Source organism: Phocoena sinus, chromosome 15, assembly GCF_008692025.1.
Source record: "Phocoena sinus isolate mPhoSin1 chromosome 15, mPhoSin1.pri, whole genome shotgun sequence".
NCBI lineage: Eukaryota > Metazoa > Chordata > Mammalia > Artiodactyla > Phocoenidae > Phocoena > Phocoena sinus.
The window spans coordinates 83,893,751-83,919,336 of record NC_045777.1 but is presented as its reverse complement, the minus strand read 5'-3'; the positions used below and the strand labels follow the sequence as shown (position 1 = coordinate 83,919,336).

Here is a 25,586-nt window from a genome sequence, read left to right as displayed (position 1 = left end):
ATACCGCAAAAAAAAAAAAAAAAAAAAAAAAAAAGAAGAGGTGAGTGAAATGTGGATCAAGCAGTGGGGTGGTGTCCAGCAGTTAGCAGTGTGTGCTCTGTTGTAGCACAGCTGATTAACACTTTTAGATATGAATGAAAGAAGGAATGAGATTTCGTGCAACTAAAAAATGTTTACATCAATTAAAGTTACACACACACCCTCATAGAGGCGAGGCTACAGTAGTATGTGCTTAAGGTCATACCTTCATCAGTGTGAGTACCTGTGGGGGAAGGGATGGAATTGGGGTTTGGCATGAAGAAACAGTGGGGTCCACACAGAAACCAATGCTGATAAAATAAGTATGTTTTTAACTGAGTAGTACAGTTAACACTGTGCCCAGGACTCCTCCAGAAATACGAAAACATGCACACAGGGAAATTAAAGGCCCCTAATTAAAATCCCCAATAATGTTTTATTCTGTTCAGTTTTAGCCAGAATTTTATAGCTTAGGTACCTAAATGGTGCCTTCTGTGCCTTTTCTGGCAACTTCTACCCAAGCCAACTTTCAGGAAAATGGCACAGCTGCTTGTAAACGTTCTTATGATGAAAGAGTTCTACATGTGAGTGTCTGCGTCACTTTGTAGAACTCAGTTTAATCAACTGGGCTGCTGACTGTACTACAGTGTTACCCTGCTTTGTTTATGAAAGAGATTCCCCCTTCAGTTTCAACTGGCACATCGCTGGAGATTTGACTTCTCAACTTACCTTTCAGGTAGGTGCGGCCAGGTGATTATGTTGGAGCCCATTAGGGAAATCTGTGTCATCCTCTGAGTCACATTCTTAAAAGAGTCACATTCTTAAAAGTTGGTTCTTCACTGCCTTTCCTCCTTCCCTTGCTTGGGCTGTGTTTGATAGAACTTATTATTCTAAAACATACAAAAACCATTCTTGGTTTATGCTGTACAAAAAAGAGGCAGAAAAAAAAAAAAAAAAAGGCAGTAGGCCAAATTTGGCCTATGATCCATATTTTGCCAACTCCTGCTTAGGGGATGGAAAAGTAATACGTTGAAGAGAAACTTTTCTCTGGATAACACCATGGAACGGGATGGGGAGGGTCCCCTACCTCCCTGGACCCCCTGTTTGGAATTGTACATGAGATTTCAATCTCTTGGTTCAGCCACTTTGCTTGGCAGCCAATCTGACACTTACACAGAATTAGCCAACAAAAAATGAACTGCAGTCATGTCTTCTAAAATGCCTTCCTCCAAAACTTAGTAGTACACTAATGATGAAATACAAGAGTGAGTCTTAAAATCTTTTCAACAGTAATCTTTTCAACAAGATTATTTGTGGAATCAACAGAATCCTAATAAATACTAGCACACTATAATAGTATTAAATTCCTAATATGCAGTATTTTACCTTCAGAAAAATGTGTGTGCCCGCCCCCCCCCCACAAAGAAAAAGAAAAATGTTCACCCAGATCTTGGTTTGTAATTATTCTCCACTAAACGGAACCAGAGCTCTTAAGAGTAAAAGCTTATTCCAATGCTGATTAGGAAAATTAAGTGTAGAACAGTCATTTGTATTAGCAATCAGGAAGTGCTCGAAAACTGACGGGAAGTGATTTCACCAAAAATGGCAGAGTAGAGAAATCTGTCCCCCTTCCCCAACATGAACAATTAATGAGCTGGCAACGCTGGCAAAACTCTAGAATCTAGTGTGGGACTTAGAACCACCAAGGAAGCTTGATAAGGGCAACACTTTGCAATGAGAAAGCTGCCCACCCACTGTCCCCCACATCTCCGGTCACCAGCCTGATTGATGGCAGCCTGAGTCCCAGGCACAGGTTGCTGGGGGCAGGGCAAGAATGAGACCTTACCCCACAGGGCTGTGCTTGTGGGCCTCACCTGTGGGCTGCTGTCTGTAAGTCAGTAACAGAGCTTCCCTTTGTTGTTTCCTTGACTCAGAGCAGTCTTCCCAGAGGGCTGGTGCCAAAGGCGTTTAAAGGCACAAGTCCTGGGGGTGAGGGCAGCAACCTGGGGGGCAGGATGACAGTCAAAGTGAGTAGCAGACCTGTTGAGAAGCCTGGGAAGGGACAGGTTGGAAAATGGAGTTGTGTGTGGCAATACGAGCTTTTGAAAAGCTTCCTAGTGCACATCGTGTGTGCCCAGGTGAGACACAGCTCAGAAAAGACCTGAAAAGTCCCTATGCTCTCACCTGGACTGGCCTGCAGGCTCCATGTAAGCTGGAAGTGAAGGCTAAGGCAGAGTGGAACCAGCCTGGCTAAGCGCTGAAGGAGTGCCCAACACAGCCAGCCTGCAAAACTGGGGAAATGTCCCGTTTTTTTGGCTCCAGGTGTTTACAGAAGCTGACAAAACACAGCTGACCTCTGGAAGCTAATGGAACAGAATTAAGTGACCACACAATACACAGATTCAATGCAATCCCTATCAAGTTACCAATGGCATTTTTTTATAGAACTAGAACAAAAATTTTTTACGTTTGCACAGAAACACAAAAGACCCCAAATATCCAAAGTAATCCTGAGAGAGAAAAACGGAGCTGGAGGAATCAGGTGCCCTGACAAAGCTACAGTAATCAAAACAGTATGGTACTGAAAAAATATATAGAGAGAGCAATGGAACAGGATAGAAAGCCCAGAAATAAACCCACGCACCTATGGTCACCTAATTTACAACAAAGGAGGCAAGAATATACGAGAAGACAGTCTCTTCAATAAGTGGTGCTGGGAAAACTGGACAACTACATGTAAAAGAATGAAATCAGAACATTCTCTAATACCATACACAAAAACTCAAAATAGATTAAAGACCTAAGTGTAAGTAAGGCCGGACACTATAGAACTCTTAGAGGGAAAACATAAGCAGAGAACACTCCTCAACATAAATCGCAGCAGTATCTTTTTGGATCCACCTCCTAGAATAACGAAAATAAAAACAAAAAACCAAATGGGACCTAATTAAACTTAAAAGCTTTTGCACAATAAAGGAAATGATAAACAACAAAAAGTCAACCGACAGATGGGGAAAAAAATATTTGTAAATAAAGCCACTGACAAGGAATTAGTCTCCAAAATATACAAACAGCTCATGCAGCTCAGTATCAAAATAACCCAATCAAAAAATGGGCAGAAGATCTAAATAGACATTGCTCCACAGAAGACATACAGATGGCTAAAAAGCACATTAAAAGATGCTCAGCATCGCTAATTATTAGAAAATGCAAATCAAAACTACAATGAGGAACATATGTATATGTATACCTGATTCACTTTGTTATAAAGCAGAAACTAACACACCATTGTAAAGCAATTATACCCCAATAAAGATGTTTAAAAAAAAAAAACTACAATGAGGTTATCACCTCACAGTAATCGGACTGGCCGTCACCAAAAAGTCTATAAACAATAAATGCTAGAGAGGGTGTGGAGAAAAGAGAACCCTCCTGCACTGTTGGTGGGAATGTAAATTGGTGCAGCCACTATGGAGAACAGTATAGAGGTTCCTTAAGGAACTAAAAATAGAACTACCGTATGATCCAGCAATCTCACTCCTGGGCATATATCCAGAGAAAACCATAATTCAAAAAGATAAATGCACCCCAATGTTCATAGCAGCAGTATTTACAATAGCCAAGGCATGGAAGCAACCTAAATGCCCATCAACAGAGGAATGGATAAAGAAAACGTGGTACATATATACAGTGGAATATTACCCAGACACCAAGAATGGAATAACACTATTTGTAGCGACATGGATGGACCTAGAGATTCTCATACTAAGTCAGACAAAGACAAATATGATATCACTTATATGTGGAATCTAAAAAAAATGATACAAACGAGCTTATTTACAAAACAAACAGATTCACAGACTTCAAAAACAAACTTATGGTTACCAAAGGGGAAAGGTAGTGGGGAGGGATAAATTAGGAGTTTGGGATTAACATATACACACTACTAAATATAAGATAGATAACCAACAAGGACCTATTGTATAGCACAGGGAACTATATTCAATAACTTGTAATAAATCACAGTGGAAAAGAATACGAAAAAGAATACATATATTCTTTATGAATCTTTATGAATCACTTTGCTGTACACCAGAAACTAACATGACATTGTAAGTCAACTATACTCCAGTATAAAACAAAAACTAAAAAGTTAAGTGGCCACACATGACGAAGGATATAGACTTATAAAAATAGTTTAGAAAAGTCAGTAAGGACGCAAACGACAAGAACCCACAACAAAAATTCCCTGGGGCAGGGGGAGAATCTGATTTCCAGAGTTCCCACGTTATCTAAAATGTCTAGTTTTCAGCAAAAAATTACAAAACATGCAAAGAAAGTATGGCCCACTCACAGGAAAAAAACCAACAGAAACTGTCTCTGAGCCCTGCCTCTGGTTGGGGGGAAGTGGTCCAGCCAATGGGATTAGGAGTGCCACTCAGTAGGCAGCTACTTTAGACTAAATTTAAATTCAATCAGAATCCCAAAAAGCTCTGGACAGGAGCCTGGTAAATCCGTTCTAAAGGTCGCCTCTAAGAATTAATGTGGGAAAAGCCAAGAAAGTCTTGAAAAATAGAAATGAAGAGGGACTTGGAGAAGTGTTACAAAGCAAGAACAATTAAAATGCCACTTTAGTTAATTAGCACAAGTGTAAAATATGAGCTATATAAATAAAACAAAAATCTGGAAAGAACCAGAGTACTTACAACCTGTGAGGACAGAGAAGGCAAATAAGACAATGTAACCAAGCTGCCTGCAGCTCCAAGGTCAAAACAGACCAACCACTGGTCTACAATCATCTGCTGAGCCTGTGCTCTAGAGCCCGTGAGCCACAACTACTGAGCCCATGCGCCTAGAGCCCACGCTCCGCAACAAGAGAAGCCACCACAATGAGAAGCCCACGCACCTCAACAAAGAGTAGCCCCCGCTCATCGCAACTAGAGAAAGCCCGCGCACAGCAACGAAGACCCAGTGCAGCCAAAAATAAAAAAAAAAAATTTATAAAAAAAAAAAACAAAACATGGAGTATAGACTGTCATAGCCCCATGTCAATCCATGTACCCTATGAATCAGAATCTACAGGTAAGTGATGTAGCCCTATGTACTTAGGAAATGCTTTCTGAATAAACATACAAGCATTAATAGATGAGCATTCTGAATAAACATATAAGCATTAATAGATGAGCATATCTATTATATACTATACATCAAATTAAGGAAGAGTTAAAAAAAAAAGACACCCCCCAGATGGGGACAAAAGCCTCAGCAATAACCAGATGCTCTCAGGTGTCACAGTATATGATGAGGTCTGAATTCCTTGTGGCTCAGCTACTAAGTGAAATGGGAATTCTAAGAGGGGAGAGAGTAAGAAGCACTTCAAAACAGAGGTGAGTACTTGAGCTCAAACATAAACTAAGTGTAAAATACGCACAACAAGCATTAACTACATGCCAGGCACAGTCCTAAGCCCTTTCTTAAGGATCTGGACAGGCAAACCTCAAGAAGAGGTGCAGATGTGAGTAAGATACATGAGTAGTATTTAGAAGGAGGATCATATGTAACTTACCATGAGTTTTTGAGTAACATCAACAAAAAAAGATGAGTATGGACTGATATGTTAAAGAAAAGGTATCTTAAGTAATAGAGGACAACCCTAGGATTATATAAGGCCAGCAACAAGCTGAAACAGATGCTTTAGATTTAAAAGTGTATACTTAAAATTAGGAATGAAATAAGGCATCAGAGAATAAGGTTCTGGTTTTAAGTAAGGTGACTGGAAGGTAAGAATAAAAGCTATAGAAGACAGTTTTCAAAAGAAGATTAAAAATAAGAGGAACTATGGACAGATCAGTATTACAGGTACTTTTCATGGTTGTCAGGTACGGAAGAAGAAAAGGATGAGAACCCAAGTAAGTGGAAATAAGGAACGTGAGAAGATTTACAATTTGGAAGAAATGATTTTAGGGTTAGTTTCTGCCACACTGACAATGAAAAGACTACACCTCGGGTAAAACAGAGAGTAGAGGGCAGACGAGGCGGAGATAGAGGACGTGGGAATTTTTCAGTCACTGGGTAAAGTGAAAACCTTAACTCTTAGGAACAGATGAGGTACAGGGAAGGGACATTGTAAGACCTAGTTCTTGACAAACTCTTCCCAGCAGAGTGATCATGTGATCAAAACTGCTTGCTATTGAAAGACGTCTTAATTTGTGCCAAATTTGAGCACAGAAAATGCTATTTCACTGTCATACTTTTTACTTCTCTTATTACGAATGAAGTTGTAGATATTCTCATTTATCATTTGTATTTTTGTTTCCCACTTGTGTCTCCTTTTCATGTATGTCTTGTCCACTTCTCTGTTGGGTTGTTTGACTTTTTCTTATGAATTGTAGTTCATTATTCAACAAACTTTTATTGAATGCTAAACTGTGGCTGGCACTATCCTAGACAGTGGAAACACAGACATGAAAGAAAACAAACCCTGTTCTCATGAAGTTTACATTCCAGTGGGAGGAAGCAGAAATTAAGTAAAATGAATAATGTATAATGTCTTATTTAAATTTGTTTGAGAAAAGCCATGAATGTATTTTGGATATTAAGCCTTTGCTAGTTATATATGTTACAAATAACTTCTCACTCTATGCCATGAATTTTGAATTTTTATGGTGTTTTGTAATGAGTGAATGTTCTTAATATAATCTATTTTTTTCTTCTAAAACAGTATTTTTGTGCTGTTTGAGAACCCTTTCATAAGGATTGTACATAGATGATGATACATATATATCAAGAGTGTACATATATTCCCCTTTTATATAGTTATAAACATATTCCACTATACTTCCTTCTAGAAGTTTTATATATTTTACTTTTAAATTGATTTCTGTATAATGGTAAAAGACAAATGTTTTCTCCATATGAATAATTTTCTCAACAGCACTTATTGAATTACCTCCCCTTTGTTTCTCACATATCTGATTTCCATATGCATGGAGCTAGTTCTGGAATCTTCTGATCCGTTTATTTTTTTATTTTAAGCCCTGCCTTCCCTGGCTCTTAGCCTCATTCTCCCATCTTCAAAGGCACCAGTGTTGCATCTCTCTGTGCCTTTATTCAGTAGTCAGGACTTCCTCTGACCACACTGGGAAATGTTCTCTGATTTTTTTTAAAAATTTATTTATTTTTGGCTGTGTTGGGTCTTTGTTTCTGTGCAAGGGCTTTCTCTAGTTGTGGCAAGTGGGGGACACTCTTCATCGCAGTGCGCGGACCTCTCACTATCACAACCTCTCGTTGTGGAGCACAGGCTCCAGACGCACAGGCTCAGTAGTTGTGGCTTACAGGCTTAGTTGCTCCACGGCATGTGGGATCCTCCCAGACCAGGGCGCGAACCTGTGTCCCCTGCATTGGCAGGCAGATTCTCAACCACTGCGCCACCAGGGAAGCCCCCGATCCGTTTATTCTTACATTAATATCACACTACAGCCAATAGCTAGCACTGAATTTGAAAGGGCAAGCTCCCCCTAGTTTTTCTTAGCCTTCTAAACTGCTTTGTTTATTTTGGGACGTGGCTATTCCACACAAATTTTAAAATTTTATATCTAATAATCCTAAAATCTTAAGTTCTTTATGTTTTAATTCTATCCTGATAATCAATCCCCACTTCAGTTTTAGACTTAGTTCTCACTTAAATAGCACTCAAAAACAATCTTCTGCTATTTTATACTTTACCATTTCTTGATTAAAGTTCATGTTCTAGAAAATTCTTTACAAAGAATTCACGAAAACAATATTTCCCTGCATTCTTGCATGTTCAAACTTACTGTTGTTACTTTAGCTGAATAACATTTTGTCTACATATAAAATTATTGGGATTTACTTTTAGTTCTTAAGGATTTTGTAATTCTTTCTCCAGTGCTTTTAAAAGCACTGAATGTTATTATGGACGTCTGAGATCAACTTGATTTTTTTCTCCCCCTTAAAAATGACTGGGGAGTTCCCTGGTGGCCTAGTGGTTAGGATTCAGTGCTTTTGCTGTTGTGGCCCAGGTTCAAACCCTGGTCAGGGAACTGAGATCCTGCAAGCCGAGCAGCACAGCCAGAATTTAAAAGAAAAAAGACTTAATTCAAGTGCTGGGGATCTAATGTAGAGCATGGTGACTATAGTTAATAATATGGTATTGTACCCTTGAACGCTGTTGCAAATATATCTGAATCATTCTCACCACCACCCCAAAAAAAACACACATACAAATTACATGTTAACTATGTAAGGTGATGGATGTGTTAATTATCTTAATCTTGGTAACCATTCTACAATATATGTACATCAAATCGTCACACTGTACGTTTTAAATATATACAATTATATTTGTCAGTATTCCTCAACAAAGTTTTAAATGACTTAATTCTTTGGTTTTGCAGACCAAAAAGAACCTTTCTTTCTTTAAAAATCTAGTAACTTCCCTAGGATACACCATGGTGGCGACAGTTCTGAGTTAGTTTCCCTAAGTTAGTCCTTTTCATGTAGACTCCAGTCTTCTTTCATACCAGGAAGCTTCTTTGAAATGTATCTCTAAGTATCTGTTCTATTCAATTATCTCTGGCTTTCCACGTGGGGGACTGGATGGTATGCATGCTGAACCTCCTTTTCCAGTCTTCCACATGTGACCCCTTTAACTGTGCCCCAATTCCCATTTCATCTGCTCACTTCCTGTGCTCCTCTCTTCCAGGCCCCTCACTATGTTTTCAGATCCTTGTGCTCCTTCCAATTCTACACATTTTACTGTCAGGATGTTTCTTCTTCCAGTTCATTCCTGAGCACTGGAACCTTTCAGACAATCTCCTGTGTCTCTTCATCTCTCCCCTCAGTGCTTATATATTGTTCCTTGTGCTTTTGAATCATAAAAACAATTGCTTCATTAAGCTGTGAAACATTCATAGTGAGATACTTGGTCACAATATTTCTCTCTTCTATGACAATATTTTTCAGGTGCGTGTTCTTCACTTACTATTTTTTTTTTTTTTTTTTTTTTGGCTTTTCTTTTTTTCTATTTCTACCTTTTTTTTTTTTTTTTTAAGAAAACATCCATGCATCCTGCACTGGCTGCTTAGGACCAAGGACTTAACATTGTATTTGATTATTTTTTATTTCTCTCTGAAAACCTATGGGCATTTTCACGTGCAAAGTCTCGTTTATCCCCCAAATGCTACAAAGACTAATACTTTACACAGTTAAGGGTTATGTGTGTGATTCCACCCTGAATCCCACTTCTCTGCTTCTCAGAACCAAAGCAGGTAACAAGGAAGTTCCTGCCACAATCTTGTTCAATCCCTTCCTGATGTTTTGCTAAGGGTTAGTCACCTTGCATTTCTTTCTGAGGTCAGCAGCCCTGGAGGTCCCTCTCTGGTTCCAATTCCAGGTGCCTGTACCCAGCTTGATTTTTTTATTGCTTTCAACAGTTCTTCCCCTTATGTCATGGTTTCAAGTTTAGCTATTTCTCAGATTTATACAAAATACCAGTCTGCAACTCATTTCTCAATCTCCTAGTTGGTTTTAGATGGTTTACAGGAACAAAGGGGGAAAAGGCTGACTTCATATTTCCTATTTCAAACTAGAAATTCATTGTATCCTTCTTGACAAGCACCTTTCTTGCCCTCCAGACATCTCTCTGGGTTTTCTTCTCTGTTACACTTGTGACTCCTACGTGTTGTAAGGCTGTGGGTTGCAGCCTCTTTTCCTGTCTATCCACATCCACTGCCCAAGGCCCAGTTATGTCTGCATACCACCTTTCAACTCATGACTTTCAAATTTAATCTGCACTCCTGTCTGTTCTCCAACTCCAGATCTGTATGTCCAAGGGCCTTATCAACATCTAAATTTGAATAATCATCTCAAGTCACTGACGCTTCTCAAAGTCACTTCTTAAAAAATTTGCCCCGGGGCTTCCCTGGTGGCGCAGTGGTTGGGAGTCCGCCTGCCGATGCGGGGGACACGGGTTCGTGCCCCGGTCTGGGAGGATCCCACATGCCGCGGAGCGGCTGGGCCCGTGAGCCATGGCCGCTGAGCCTGCGCGTCCGGAGCCTGTCCTCCGCAACGGGAGAGGCCACAACAGTGAGAGGCCCGCGTAACGCATAAAAAAAAAAAAAAAAAAAAAAAAAAATTTGCCCCGAACTGCTCCTCCCCACTTTTCCCATCTCAGCGAACGCTTCCCACCCCAGCAGGTTGCTCAGACTAAATACTGAGGTCATCCTCGGCTCCCCACCCCCTTCTCTCACTCCACATCCTACCCAACAGCAAATCCTACTCTCCCAACGTGGAGCCACATTTCGTCACGTCTACCCCCTCCCTCACTTCACATCTGAGCCATTGCAAACACCTCTTTGCTGTCGAGAGCTGAAACCGTCAACATCCACACAGCTTACTCTCTGCATTACCATGACTACTGTTCTACTGTGTTACCGACGGACTTTCCTGCCCCATGAAACTCATGCCCAGGAAAATAAAAGTTGCAAATGATCTTACTGTTCATTTCAGAAGCTTCCTCAAAACCCTTTTAAACAAACTTCTCACCTTTCCCATAGATACTATACTACTTATTCTCCAAGACCTGTCCACAAATCCTAAACTGTTAAATCATAATTCTTACCCAAAGGTTATTAAGCCCCTGAATTAAAAAAATATACTTTAAACTATACCCTCAAATCTCATAAATAACCTGACTTTGTTCACTCTTTTCCAAGATGCTACGAAGACTGTCAGGGTGAGCAGTGAATTAAGATTTGCCTTAACAATGGTGGTGGTCAGTATTTCAGGAGCCAGCGTTTCACACTGTCTTTATGCTTTTACTTTGTCCACCACCCTTGTCCCTGTCCCCAATTTCCTCTGCATAGTAGCAAAAAAATTCTTTTAAAACATACTCTTTTGCAGAAATCCAGTAATAGCTACACAACCCGCCCCAAATGAAGTCAAAGCCCTCACCGTGTCCTGTAAGACATCATTTGGCCCCTGGCTACCTGTCTGATGTCACCTCCCACCAGCATCCCTCTCAGGTGCTCCCCTGCCACCACTCTGGCCTCCCTGTTTTCCTCAGAGCACTTCCAACAAACTGCTGCCGCAGGAACTTGGCCCTGTGGCTCTTCCTTCGCCTGGAACCCCCAGGATCCACATCTCACCTCCTTACTTCTTTATCTGCTCTAATGCTGACATCATCAGAAAGGCATTCTCCAACCACCTTTTACAAGAGCACACCCCGCTCTCTATCTCCTGTTTTAGTTCTTTTCACCATTCTCGTCACCACTGGATGTGTAAACTTATTTATTCACGTCTCCTCCTCCTGCTAGCTTGTAAGCTATAGGAGCTCAGGAACAGTGTTTGTTCACTGGTGTACCCCCGACACCAGGAGCGTGGGTGGCAGAGTAAGAATATCTGCAGACTGAATTAATAAATGCCTGCGGGGAAACTGAAAAGAAAACGGTCCACGAAAATGGAGAGGAGAGGAGTACTAGAAAGGAGAAACCAAGAACAAAGGTCAGGAGGCAGGCAGGGGGTCAACACTGGGCACAGAGTGGTCACCTTCCCTAAAAGTCAGGCCAGAGAGGAAAGCACTGGTACTTAAGAGTGGTGGACGGAAATGGGGTTCAGGTTATCTGAGGCAGGCTGGCTCGCCGTTCAGTTACTTCCCAAGGTCTGAAGCCCCTACACAGAAGTACTGAGACAGACCCCAAAGGTCTCAACTTCTGGACCAATCCATCTGGGTCTGCTTTTCCAGTGGCTTCTTTTTTTTCACCTGATAATGACTGACTCACCTGGATCACTCTGGCATGGAAATGCTCTCTCTAATGGCCACGGCTCTTCTCCTTGCTCTAGCTTGAAGATCACCTCTGGTTTGCTGACGCAGTACCCTGTGAGTGAGATACAGGGTTAAGACTTCAGACAAGTTGCTTGGACATCGGGGGCCCTGAAGGACAATGAAGGTGCCGGTTCAGGATTCACATGATAATGGTGCCCATTTGAACCTTTCTTTAGGGAAATGAGAACAGAAACATTCTTTCGTGCTCAATAGCAGCAATCATTTCTGACCCATGAGGTGCACAAATATCATAAAGCTCCACCAAGGGCTCCTAAGTTTTGGCAGCTAAGGAAAAAAATGCACACTGTGAAGCATGACACAGGGAAGGCTCCTCACCCACGGAGACCAGGTGGCTGGAGTTTTCCAGCATCACATCCTGGTACAGGGTCCTCTGCATACAGGTCAGCTGTAGCCACTCATCCCAGGTGAAGTCTACAGTCACGTCCTCCTTGAATGACATGGATCTCTGGCCAGCACACTTCTGTTCAAGCCAAAGAGATCAGTATTGGGTGATGTGAGAGAGATGAGAAATTATTCTTAACATGTTGATTTTGAGAGTTTACCATAAATATTATATAGGCTGCCTATTCCATACCTTGTTTTGTGGTTTACTTTGTGGGATAAAGTGATATCATAATAGGAAAATCCAGATTGTAGATTAACTTATTAATTCAAACAAAAAAAAAACTGAAGTTTCTACCATGTGTCTGAAACTATCCTAGCTTGCCAAGAATATTGACCTAAATCAATCTTTTTTGTTTTTCTTTTTTTGCAGTACGTGGGCCTCTCACTGTTGTGGCCTCTCCCGTTGCGGAGCTCCGGGAGAGGAGCTCCAGATGCACAGGCTCAGCGGCCATGGCTCACAGGCCCAGCCGCTCCACAGCATGTGGGATCTTCCCGGACCGGGGCACGAACCTGTGTCCCCTGCATCGGCAGGCGGACTCTCAACCACTGTGCCACCAGGGAAGCCCCTAAATCAATCATTTTTATTTGGCCTTTAAGAAGCTTAAATCTTGGTAGGGAGACAAATCATACCTATGAATACTTATTGTGTAATAAGGTATTATTAGAGCTATGCTAGAATCAGTGTTATATAATGTAGGAGATATGACTATTTTGGTTTGTCAGGTCGGGATTCACAATAGCAGATCTTCATTAATGTGGTGCAGGCACATACACAAAGTCAAAGAGGTATGAAAAACACACAGCAGTATGACAGGAACAGGGCAGGGCCACGAGAAGAGGAAGAACTGCAGAGGTGTTCAGCGGCACACCGTGCAGTAATTCTGGACTCATCCGTGTAGTTCAGTGGTCTCCAAAATACTTCATCACCATCCTGGCAGTAAAGTTTTGAGCACCCCCAATTTATTTATCTTTAATAAGTACTATATACATTCTGCTAATCCACATGATAATAAGCTTAATTTATCTTTTTCTTCCTCATTAAAAGTTTAAATGTAATCAACCTGTTTTCCTCCCAATGGGAAGAAAGCACTGGGATATCTTGTGCCTCCACAGGTGGGAGGTGTGGCCCCTGAAGAAATGAGGAGCTGGTGAAGACACACATGCAATCACCACGGTAGCTGTAATGTTTACATTAAACAGCAGCAAGGAAGATCTCAAATCAACAACCAAACATTACAATTTAAGGAACTAGAAAAAGAACAAATTAAACCCAAAGCTAGCAGAAAGAAGAAAATAATAAAGATTAGAGCAGATGTAAACAAAATAGAAAACAGAAAAACAGAGAAAATGAAACCAAAAACTGTTTTTTAAAAAAGATGAACAAATTTGACAAACTTTTACCTAGATGGAATAAGAAAAAAAAGGAAAACCTCAAATTACTAAAATCAGAAATGAAGATATGAACGTTACTACCGATTCTGCTGAAGTAAAAAGGATTATGGGAGAGTACTATGAACAATGGTACAATAAATTGGATTACCAAGACGAAATAGAAAAATTTTTAGAAACATAAAATCTACCAAGACTAAATCATGAAGAAAACAGGCACGCTGAATACACCTATAACTAGTATGGAAATTGGGTCAGTAACCAAAAATATCCCGACAAATAAAAGTCCTGGACCATGGCTTCACTGGTTCATTTTACCAAACATTTAAAGAAAAGCTGGGCTTCCCTGGTGGCACAGTGGTTGAGAGTCTGCCTGCCGATGCAGGGGACATGGGTTCATGCCCCGGTCCGGGAAGATCCCACATGCCGCGGAGCAGCTAGGCCCATGAGCCATGGTCACTAGGCCTGCATGCCCAGAGCCTCTGTTCCGCAACGGGAGAGGCCACAACAGTGAGAGGCCCGCGTACCGCAAAAAAAGAAAGAAAGAAAGAAAGAAAAACTAATACTGGGACTTCCCTGGCAGTCCAGTGGTTAAGACTCCACGCTTCCACTGCAGGGGCCATGGGTTTGATCCCTGGTCGGGGAACAAAGATTCCACATGCTGCACAGCACAGCCAAAGAAAGAAAGTAGAGCTAATACAAATCCTTCTCAAATTTTTCCAAAAAATTGAAGAAGAGCGAACGCTTCCTAACTCATTCTATGAGGCCAGCATCACCCTTATAACAAAGTCAGACATAGACGTTGCAAGAAAACTACAGACCAATATCCCTTATAATACTACAAAGCTACAGTACTAAAAATGGTGTGGTACTGGCATAAAAACAAACAGACCAAAGGAATAAAATAGCCCAGAAATAAACCCTCAAATATATGCTCAAATGCTTTTTGACAAGGTTGTCAAGACCACCCAATGGGGAAAAGATAGTCATTTCAGCAAATGGTACTGGGAATACTGAATATCCACATGCAGAAGAATAAAGTTGGATCTTTACTTAACCTCAAATAAAAAAATTAACTCAAAATGGATCAAAGACCTAAATGTAAGACTTAAAACTATAAAACTTTTAGAAGAAAACAGGGCAAATGCTTCATGACTCAGTATCTGGCTATGAGTTCTTAGATATGACACCAAAGGCACAGGGAACAAAAGAAAAAATAGACAAACTGGACTCCCTGAAAACTAAAAATGTTCTGCATCAAAAGACACTATCAGGGCTTCCCTGGTGGCGCAGTGGTTGAGAGTCCGCCTGCCGATGCAGGGGACACAGGTTTGTGCCTGGGTCCGGGAAGATCCCACATGCTGCAGAGCGGCTGGGCCTGTGAGCCATGGCCGCTGAGCCTGTGCGTCCGGAGCCTGTGCTCCACAATGGGAGAGGCCACAACAGTGAGAGGCCCGCGTACTGCAAAAAATAAAAACAAGACACTATCAACAGAGTAAAATGCAACCCACAGAATGGGAGTAAATATCTGCAAATCATTATGTCTGTTAAGGGATTAATATCCAGAATATATAAAGAACCCCTAAAACTAAACACCAAAAACTCCCCGAACATCCAATTCAAAATGGACAAAGGACCTGGACATTGCTCCAAAGACAATACACAAATAGCCAATAAGCACATGAAAAGATGCTCAATATCACTGATCATTAGTGGAATATGAATTAAAACTACAATGAAATACCACCTCACACCCATTAGGATGGCTACTATGAAAACAAAAAACACAACAAAACACAACAACCACTACAAAATAACAAGTGCTGGAGAGGATGTGTAGCCATGGGAACTCTTGTGCACTATTGGTGGGGGTGTGAAACAGTACAGCTGTTACAGAAAAGGGTGTGACAGTTCCTTAAAAAATTAAAAACGGAATTACCATGACCAAGCAATTCCACTTCTGGGTATACACCCAAAAGAACAGAAAGCAGGATCTTAAATATCTGGGGCTTCCCTGGTGGTGCAGTAGTTGAGAATCTGCCTGCCAGTGCAGGGGACACGGGTTCGAGCCCGGGTCTGGGAAGATCCCACGTGCCGCAGAGCAACTAGGCCTGTGAGCCACAACTACTGAGCCTGCGCGTCTGGAGCTTGTGCTCCACAACAATAGAAGCCACGACAGTGACAGGCCCACGCACCGCGATGAAGAGTGGCCCCCACTCGCCACAACTAGAGAAAGCCCACACACAGAAACAAAGACCCAACACAGCCAAAAATAAATAAATAAATAAATTTTTTAAATAAAAGAAATATCTGTACACCCATATTACTCACATTAACTAAAATGTGAAAGCAACCCAAGTGTTCACTGACGAATAAATAAGCAAATGTGATATGTATATACAATAGAAAGGAAGGAAATTTTCACATATGCTACAACATGGATGAACCTTGAGGACATTATGCTAAGTGAAATAAGACAAGCACAAAAAGACAAATACTACATAAAACCATTTATATGAGGTACTTAGAATAGTCAAAATCACAGAGAGAGAGAATATAATGATGGTTGCCAGGGGCTAGGAGGAGGAAGGAATGTGAAGTTATCATTTAATGGGTACAGAGTTTTAACTTTGTAAGATAAGGAGTCATGTGGATGGGTGGTAGTGACGGTTGCACAACATTATAAATGTACTTATTTAACACTACTGAATACTTAAAATGGTTAAAGTGATTTTTTTTTTTTTGGAGTACAGTTGATTTACAATGTTGTGTTAGTTTCAGGTGTACAGCAAAGTGAATCAATTATACATATACATGTATCCACTCTTTTTTAGATTCTTTTCCTACGTAGATCATTACAAAGTATTGAGTAGAGTTCCCTGTGCTATACAGTAGGTCCTTATTAGGGATCTAAAAATGATAAATTTTATATGTGTATTTTACCACAACAAAAAAACTGGGGGGGGTGGGGGGAACTCCCTTAAAGATAAGAGTTTGAACACCCCTCCCCACCATGTACATGGATGGAGAAAGACACACCATGATAATACTAATCAAAAGAAAGCAGGAGTGGAGTGGCTATATTATTTTCAGACATAGCAGACTTCAAAGTAAGAAAAGTTATCAAGGATAAAGAAAGTCATTCATAATGATAAAGGGGTCAAATCTCCAAGAAGAGGTAACAATCCTTAACACGTATGCACCTAACAACAAAGTGTCAAATACATCGGCAAAAAGTGATAGAACTACGAGGAGAAACAGATGGAATCTAATGTTGGAGACTTCAACACAGCTCTATCACGAACAGCGGGCAGGAAATCAGTAAAGACACAAAGACAAACCTCATTTTACTGTGCTTCGCAGATACTGCCATTTTTTTTTTTAATACAAGTTGAAGGTTTGTGGCAACCCTGCATCGAGCAAGTCTACTACCATCATTTTTCTAACAGCATCATTTTTTAAATTATGTGCATTTTTTAGGCATAATGTTATTGCACACTTAACAGACTACAGTACAGTGTAAACATAATGTTTTTTTGTTTTTTTTTGCGGTACACGGGCCTCTCACTGTTGTGGCCTCTCCCATTGCGGAGCACAGGCTCCGGACGCGCAGGCTCAGCGGCCATGGCTCACGGGCCTAGCCGCTCCGTGACATGTGGGATCTTCCCGGACCGGGGCACGAACCCGTGTCCCCTGCATCAGCAGGCGGACTCTCAACCACTGCGCCACCAGGGAAGCCCTGTAAACATAATTTTTATAGGCACTGGAAAACCGAAAAATTTGTGTGACCCATTTCATTATGATATTCGCTTTACTAGGATGGTCTGGAACCAAACCCACAATATCTCTGAGGTTTGCCTGTAGTTGAACTCAACAACACCATCAGTCAATTGGCTCTAATTGACATCTATAGACTGCTTCATCCAACAAAAGCACAATACACATTCTTCTCAAATTCACGTGGAATATTCACCAAGATGGACCACATTCTGGGCCATAAAACACACCTTAATAAATTTAAAAGAACAGAAATCATACAATGTCTAACCTCTCAGACCACAATGGAATTAAACTATAAATCAGTAACAGAAAGATAGCTGAAAAACTCTAAAATACAAGAAGATTAAACAACACATTTCTAAGTAACACATGGGTGAAAGAAGAAATCTCAAAAGAAATTTTAAAATATTTTGAACTAAATGAAAATTAAAACACAATTTATTGTGTGACGCAGCAAAATCAATACTAAATTTATAGCATTGAGTGCATATATTTAGAAAAAAGAAAGATCTAAAATCAGTCATCTGGGCTTCCCTGGTGGCGCAGTGGTTGGGAGTCCGCCTGCCGATGCAGGGGACACAGGTTCGTGCCCCGGTCCGGGAGGATCCCACATGCCGCGGAGCGGCTGGGCCCGTGAGCCACGGCCACTAAGCCTGTGTGTCCGGAGCCTGTGCTCTGCAGTGGGAGAGGCCACAACAGTGAGAGGCCCGCGTACCACAACAAATAAATAAATAAATAAAATCAGTCATCTAAGATTCCACCTTAGGAAACTATATGAAGAACAAATTAAATCAAAAGTAAGCAGAAAAAAAGAAATAATAGAAACTGAAGTAGAATCAAAATGAAATTTCAAAAGAAACTGAAAATAGGAAATCAATGGAGAAAAATCAATGAAACCAAAAGCCGATTCTTTTTTTTTTTTTTTTTTTGCGGTACGCGGGCCTCCCACTGTTGTGGCCTCTCCCGTTGTGGAGCACAGGCTCAGCGGCCATGGCTCACGGGCCCAGCTGCTCTGCGGCATGTGGGATCTTCCCGGACCGGGGCACGAACCCGTGTCCCCTGCATCGGCAGGCGGACTCTCAACCACTGCGCCACCAAGGAAGCCCCAAAAGCCGATTCTTTGAAAAGATCAATAAAATTAATAAACCTCTAGCTAGACTAAGAAAAAGAGAAAACACAAATTACTAATATCAGAAATGAAAGTGGGGATATAACTACAGATCCCATTGACATTAAAATAATAAATATAATGAGTAACTCTCTGCCCACAAATTTGACAATGATGAAGTGGACCAATCTGTTCAAAGTCACAATCTACCCAACTCACACAAGAACAAATACACAATCTAAATAAGTCTGTATTTTTAAATTGAGTCAATAATTAATAACCTTCCAAAACAAAAAGAACCAAGCCTAGATGGGTTCACTCATAAATTCTACCAAACACTTATGAAAGAAATTATACTAAATATCTACAATCTCTTTCAGGAAATAGAAACAGGGAATAGTTCCTACCTCTTTGTCTCAAGACAAAGACATTACAAGATAAGAAAACCACAGACAAATATCTCTCATGAATATAGATGCAAAAATCCTTCACAAAATATAAAAAGAAATACACACCACAACGGGAGAGGCCACAACAGTGAGAGGCCCACGTACCGCAAAAAAAAAAAAAGAATCCGTTTGCCAACGTAGGGGACACAGGTTCAAACCCTGGTCCGGGAAGATCCCACATGCCGCGGAGCAACGAAGCCTGCGCACCACAACTACTAAGCCTGCGCTCTAGAGCCCATGTGCCACAACTACTGGAGCCCATGCACAATAACTACTGAAGCCCACGTGCCCTAGAGCCCACACACCGCAACTACTGAGCCCATGCACCTCAACTACAGAAGCCTGTGCACTCTAGGGCCAGTGTGCCGCAACTGCTGAGCCTGCATGCTGCAACTACTGAAGCCTGTGCACCTACAGCCCATGCTCCGCAACAAGAGAAGCCACCGCAGTGAGAAGCCCATGCACCACAACAAAGAGTAGCCCCTGCTAGCCGCACCTAGAGAAAGCCCACACACAGCAATGAAGACCCAACACAGCCAAAATAAATAAACTCTCAGTAAATCAGGAACAAAGAGGAACTTCCTCAACTTGATAAAGAAATCTACAAAAGCCTACAGATAACATCATACATAATGGTGAGAAACTAGCAGCTTTCCCACTAATATAAGGAACAAGGCAAGGATGTCCCCTTACACCACTCCTTTTCAACACTGTACTGGAAGTCCTAGCTAACGCAACAAGACAAGAAAAGGAAACAAAAGGTATACTGATTAGGAAGGAAGAAATAAAACTGTCTTTGTTGTCAGATGACAAAATCGTCTATGTAGAAAATCTGAAAGAATCAACAAAAAAGTCCTGAAACTACTAAGCGATTATAGCAATTTTGCAGGGCACAAGGTTAATATATAAAACTCAATCATTTTTCTATATAACACCAATGAACAAGTGGAATTTGAAATTAAAAACAGTATCATTTACATTCACTCACCCCCCCAAATGAAATACTTATGTATAAATCTAACAAAATACATACAAGATGTATATGAGGAAAACTGTAAAACTCTGATGAAAGAAATAGCGGAACTAAATAAATGGAGAGATATTACATGTTTGTGGACAGGAAGACTCAATGTTACCATGATGTCAGTTCTTCCAAACCTGATCTACATATTCAATGAAATCTCAAAATCCCAGTCAATTATTTTGTGGATATCAACAAACTGGTTCTAAACTTTTAAAAAGGCAAATGACCCAGAATAGCCAAACAATATTGAAAGAGAGGAACAAGGTTGGAGGACGGACACTACCTGACTTAAAGCCTTACTGTAAAGCTACAGTAATCAAGACAGTGAAAGAATAGACAAATAAATCAATGAAACAAACTGGAGATCCAAGAAATAGACCCACATACATGTAGTCAACTGATTTTTGACAAAGGAACAAAGACAATACAATGGAGCAAAGACAGTCTTTTCAAAAAATGGTGCTGGAATAACTGGACATCCACATGCAAAAGAAATAATCTAAACACAGACTTTACACCCATCACAAAAGTTAACTAAAAATGGATCACAAACTTAACTAAAATACAAAATTACAAAAGTCCTAGAAGATAACACAGGAGAAAATCTGATGATTTTCAGTTTAGCAATCACTTTTTAGACACAGCACAAAGGGCATGATCCATGAAAGAAATAACTGATAAGCTGTACTCCATTAAAATGAAAAATTTCCACTCTGTCAAAGACACTGTCAAGAGAGTGGAAAGACAAGCCTCAAACTAGGAGAAAATATCTGCAACAGACACATCTGATAAAGGACTATTATCCAAAATATACAAAGAACTCTTAAAACTCAACAATAAGAAAACAAACAACCCAAGACTTTAAGGGACTGCTTACCAAAGAAGATATACAGAATGCAAACAATAAGCATATGAAAAGATGCTCCACATCACATGTCATTAGGGAACTGCATATTACACCAATGAGATTCCACTATACACCTGTTAGAATGCCCAAGCTCCAGAACACTGACAACACCAAATGCTGGCGAGGATGTGGAGCAACAGGAATTCTCATTCACTGCTGGTGGGAATGCAACACGGCACAGCTACTTCGGGAGATAGTTTGATGGTTTCTTACAAAGATAAACATGCTGTCCCCGTACAGCCCAGCAATCATGCTCCCTGGTATTCACCCAATGAAGTTAAAAACTTACGTCCACACAATAACCTGCACACAGATGCTTATGGTAGCCTTGCTCTCAACTTCCCAAATCTGGAAGCGACCAAGATGTTCTTCAGTAGGTGAATGGATAAACTGTGGTACATCTAGACAATGGAATACTATTCAGCACTAAAACAAAATGAGCTATCAAGCCATGAAAAGAAGCGAAGAAATCTTAAATGAATATTACTAGGTCAAAAAAAGCCAATCTGAAGAAGCTACATACTGTATGATTGCAACTATACGACATTCTGGAAAAGGCCAAACAATGGAGACAATGAAGTGGCTGGTGGGGGGAGGGGAGGCAGGGAGGGAAGAGAGGGATGAACAGGTGGCACACTGAGGAGTTTTAAATGCAGTGAAACTACCCTGTATGATACTATAATGGTGAATACATGTGACACGTTCATCAAAACCCACAGAACGTACGCCACCAAGAGTGAACCCTAACGTAAACTATAGATTTTGGGTGGCAATGACGTGTCAGCGTAGGTTCATCCACCTTAACAAGCGTACCGTCTGGTGGGGATTGTTGATAACGGGGAAGGCTGTAGGTGTCTGGGGGCAGGTGGTATATGGGAAATCTCTGTACCTTCAGCCCAGCTTTGCTGTAAACCTAATACTGCTCAAACAAACACGAATTCTTACAAAACCAACAATAACAAAAATACTCCACCTTGCATGATCCAAGATAGCATTCAGAGAAGGGAAAGGAGACCCCAATTCTCCTGGATGACCCTGCTCTGTATTCAGGTAGGGTGATTATCCAGTCAGAGCAGAGTTTGGTTCCCAAGCCTACCATTTGCTTACTCAGCCACAAACACATGATGAGCACCTACCAGGAGCAAGGCACAGGGTGAGGAACGGAAAATATGAAGATGAACACGGCATGAACATGGACTTTGAAGGGCTAATGGCCTGTCAGCGCAGACACAAACAGCTAATTTCCACGCAATGGACAAAGTGCAGTGACAGGGACAGCAGGGGCATTGTGGAGCACAGAGGGGAAGGGCAATTAATCCAGAGGGGGACAAAGAAAGAGGAGAAGGGCTTCCTGGAAGAGATCTCCCCCAAGTTAGCTCCTGAGAGATGAACTGGAGACTCAGGAAAGGAAGTGGAGCAGGGCTCCCAGGTCAGCCCGCAGGACAGAGACGTGAGTGAGATGCACAGGTGGGTGGTAACCGGATGTGTTCAGGAAGTTATGTCACGTTTGGGGTCACTGGAGACCACTGTTACATGTTTACTCTTTAAATGTCACCTTCTCTAAACTGTGAACTCCATCAAAAAGGGACCAGGTCTCGACATCGTTTTGAGCAGAGTCTGTGGCACACAGTTCAGTACCTCACACACTAATCAATCACTGTTGAATAAAATGTAGAATATGAGAATTTTTTAAAATATTTAATAAAACAAAGAGAAATAGGAAGTGGTTCTGTTCTCAACAGCCTTAATTTCATGATAAGAACTCAGCCTTTCCCCTCTGGAGGGCCAGAAGCTATTCAAGTGGTTTCCATACTGAAGTGCCATCATCTGAATAGCATTTCAGATTACTCAGGAGGACAGACTTAACCTCGGGGAGAAAGAAGCAAAAAACTGTTCCAACAGTGCAGGGGAGAGGAGATGAAGCTCTGATAAGGGGAGAAAGAATTAAGCAGAAAACACAGGTTTAAGAAATGATGACATCTTAAAGGTAGTAGAGCCTAGATGCTACCCAGGATGAGGTGAGGGGTGGGAAGGATAGGATGAATCCCATTTTGGTGGCTTTTTATCTATTTCCACTTTTCCATCGTAATATATGAACACCCTAAAAAAAGCCATGAAATCCACTGGAAAATGAAATAGGGAATAGAGAAAAGAAATACTTCACCTGGGATTTGTTCATTTTCTGTTGTTCTTGGAAGACTGTCAAAACCTGGGAAGGCATTCCTGGAAGAGGAGGAAAGGGATGATGAGAGCTCCTCAACGCTCTTCCTAGAAACTTCCACACGCCAGCTGGGTAACCTTTAATCCTGGAGAAGGAGAGGAAGGTTAACACCTGCCCCTTTGTGACTCCTTAAACCCACAATGTTCCCTACTCCTTTACCTATTTATGTTCCCCTCTCACTAACACAGAAGTATTTAAAGCAGAATTATTAAGCATATGATAGCATCTCAAAATATGAAATACGATGCCTTCATTAAAACATATAGCAGGGGGAAAAACCCTAAAGGCTATTTTGCGTAACTGTTTTTCTACCAAGATGTTAACCCCGAGTCCGAGAATCCTCATAAAGTTTTGAAAAAAGGGACAGGTGCCTTAAACTTGTTTTTTTTTTTTTTTTTTTTTTTTTTTTGGGGTTTTTTTTTTTTTGCGGTACGCAGGCCTCTCACTGCTGTGGCCTCCCCCGCCGCGGAGCACAGGCTCCGGACGCGCAGGCTCAGCAGCCATGGCCCACGGGCCCAGCCGCTCCGCGGCACGTGGGATCTTCCCGGACCGGGGCACGAACCCGTGTCCCCTGCATCGGCAGGCGGACTCCCAACCACTGCGCCACCAGGGAAGCCCTAAACTTGTTTTTTTAAAAAGAAAAACTGTTTCTTCTAACTTGCTTCTTCTCAAAAGGATTTTTTTTAATAGTTATCTTTTTTTTTTTTCTTTTTAATGGCTGCACCGGGTCTTAATTGCAGCACAGGGGATCTTTAGTTGAAGCATGTGGACTTCTTAGTTGCAGCATGCATGCGGGATCTAGTTCCCTGACCAGGGATCGAACCCGGGCCCCTGCATTGGAAGCATGGAGTCTTACCCACTGGACCACCAGGGACATCCTCAAAAGGATTTTTTTAAGAGGAAATGTGTTTCCGTGCGATCGTGTGGACAGCACATGCCAGGACTTCTGTGTGCCTCTTACTGATTCTTCACAAGTCATTTCCCCTTTCAGGCTTTTTCCCTTCTGTCAAATGAAAAAAAAAAATAGATAATCCTGGCAAACCGTCTGGGAACTACTACTCTTGACTCTAAGAACACGAACGACAGAAAAGCGCTGCCCAGCTTCTGGAAAGAACTGGTGGAGAATGAAGGGAGGGGAGGTTGCCATTGGGGGTGGGGTTAAAGATAAAAGCTTCCCAGCTGAGGAATCCCCCAGCATCCCACCACTCCCGCCACATGTCTCACTCAGTCCCAGCTCCCTTCTCTCTTCCAAAGTGACTCACAGCTGATGGTGGTGAAATCCCTCAAGCCTCCGCCCTCCGGGCGATACAATCCCTTTCTGGGTTTCTTCCGCTTCTCTTCTGAAGCTCCGATGGGTCTTGGGTCAGAGGCTAAGAGGGAGCGGGGGTTCTTCCCTGTGAGATTCCCGTTCCTGGAGTCCCCCTCCTTCCGGCTCAGTAGAGATGCTCTGTTCCAGTAGAGCCTAGGGGACAAATTCACTTCAGCGGGAACCTTCATCCGAGTGCCATATCTGCCTCTCTGAGAACACGCAGCTCCAGAGACCTCAGGCCGCACTTCTACGACCGCAGAGGAGGCTGAGGACAAAGGCGGGCCGGCCGCGGCTTAAGTGCCCTCGGCCCCTGGACGACACAGCTGCGGGGCGTCTCCGTCGCGGCCGGAGGCTGCTCCGGACCGCGCTGGGCCAGACGGATACCAGTCTAAGGGAACTAAGGAAACCCGGGATGCACACCGCCGCCGCAAGCCTCGGGCACACACGCTTCGGTTACGTATTCGGGCCCGAGGAACGCGCGCCACGCCGCGCCGAGAAGCATCACGGGGCTAGTCTTACCTCCCCGGGCTGCGGGGCCCGATGGGGTCTGTCGCTCAGTCCTCTGGGCCGCGTTCGGGCCGCCTCGGCGATTACGAGGATGAAGACCCCGCAGCCAGCGCGGCCTCTCCCACAAACGCGGCCCTTCCCGCGCGTTCGCTCGGGACCCCCAGTCTCCCTCCATTCAGTGTGGACGCGGCCCAGGCGGCGCTGCCTCTGCCTCCGCCCCGCGCCCCTCTTCGCAGCCTCGGGAGGCCCGCGCTGAACAGGACGCCGACCTCCAGGGCCTACCGCCACCCCCACGCGCGGCCGCGCCTAGACAGGCCCGAGACCACCAGGGAGCCCCGCCGAGGACCGACGCGCGCCTGCGCACAGACCCCGACGCCGATGTAGGTCCTCGGCGAGCTCCGCCCACTGTGGGGCGGGGCCTGCGCGGGGCCCTTCCCTCTCCACCCCCAACCCCCCACACATCGCCCCAACTCCCACAACCCAGTCGCTCCCCACGTCCTCCCCACCTCTCCTAGTCCGACCTCACCTGCCCCTCCCCCTACACGCCCCCGCCCCTACATCACCCCCACAGCACCCCAGCCCCTACCGCTCTGCATCACTATCACCCCCACCTGGAGATGACGG

General features: G+C 42.6%; 1 protein-coding gene across 2 annotated transcripts; it reads right to left on the bottom strand.

Moving 5' to 3' along the window:
- Positions 1-25,292, bottom strand: LOC116739567 (zinc finger protein 510). Of its 2 annotated transcripts, XR_004345634.1 has the most exons (6): positions 24,975-25,292; positions 24,409-24,608; positions 24,003-24,149; positions 23,090-23,231; positions 12,200-12,344; positions 10,186-11,915 (listed from the first exon to the last, which is right to left on the bottom strand). XR_004345634.1 is itself a non-coding variant. In XM_032603969.1 (5 exons), exons 2-5 carry the CDS (start codon positions 23,144-23,146, stop codon positions 832-834), a joined length of 351 nt encoding a protein of 116 aa, XP_032459860.1. In that variant the 5' UTR covers positions 23,147-23,231; positions 24,003-24,191; the 3' UTR covers positions 1-831. The 2 variants fall into 2 exon arrangements, 1 of the variants encoding a protein (XP_032459860.1); XM_032603969.1 differs by lacking the exons at positions 24,409-24,608; positions 24,975-25,292 and adding an exon at positions 1-884 and having other exon boundaries at positions 11,820-11,915; positions 24,003-24,191.
- Positions 25,293-25,586: the final 294 nt, after the last annotated feature.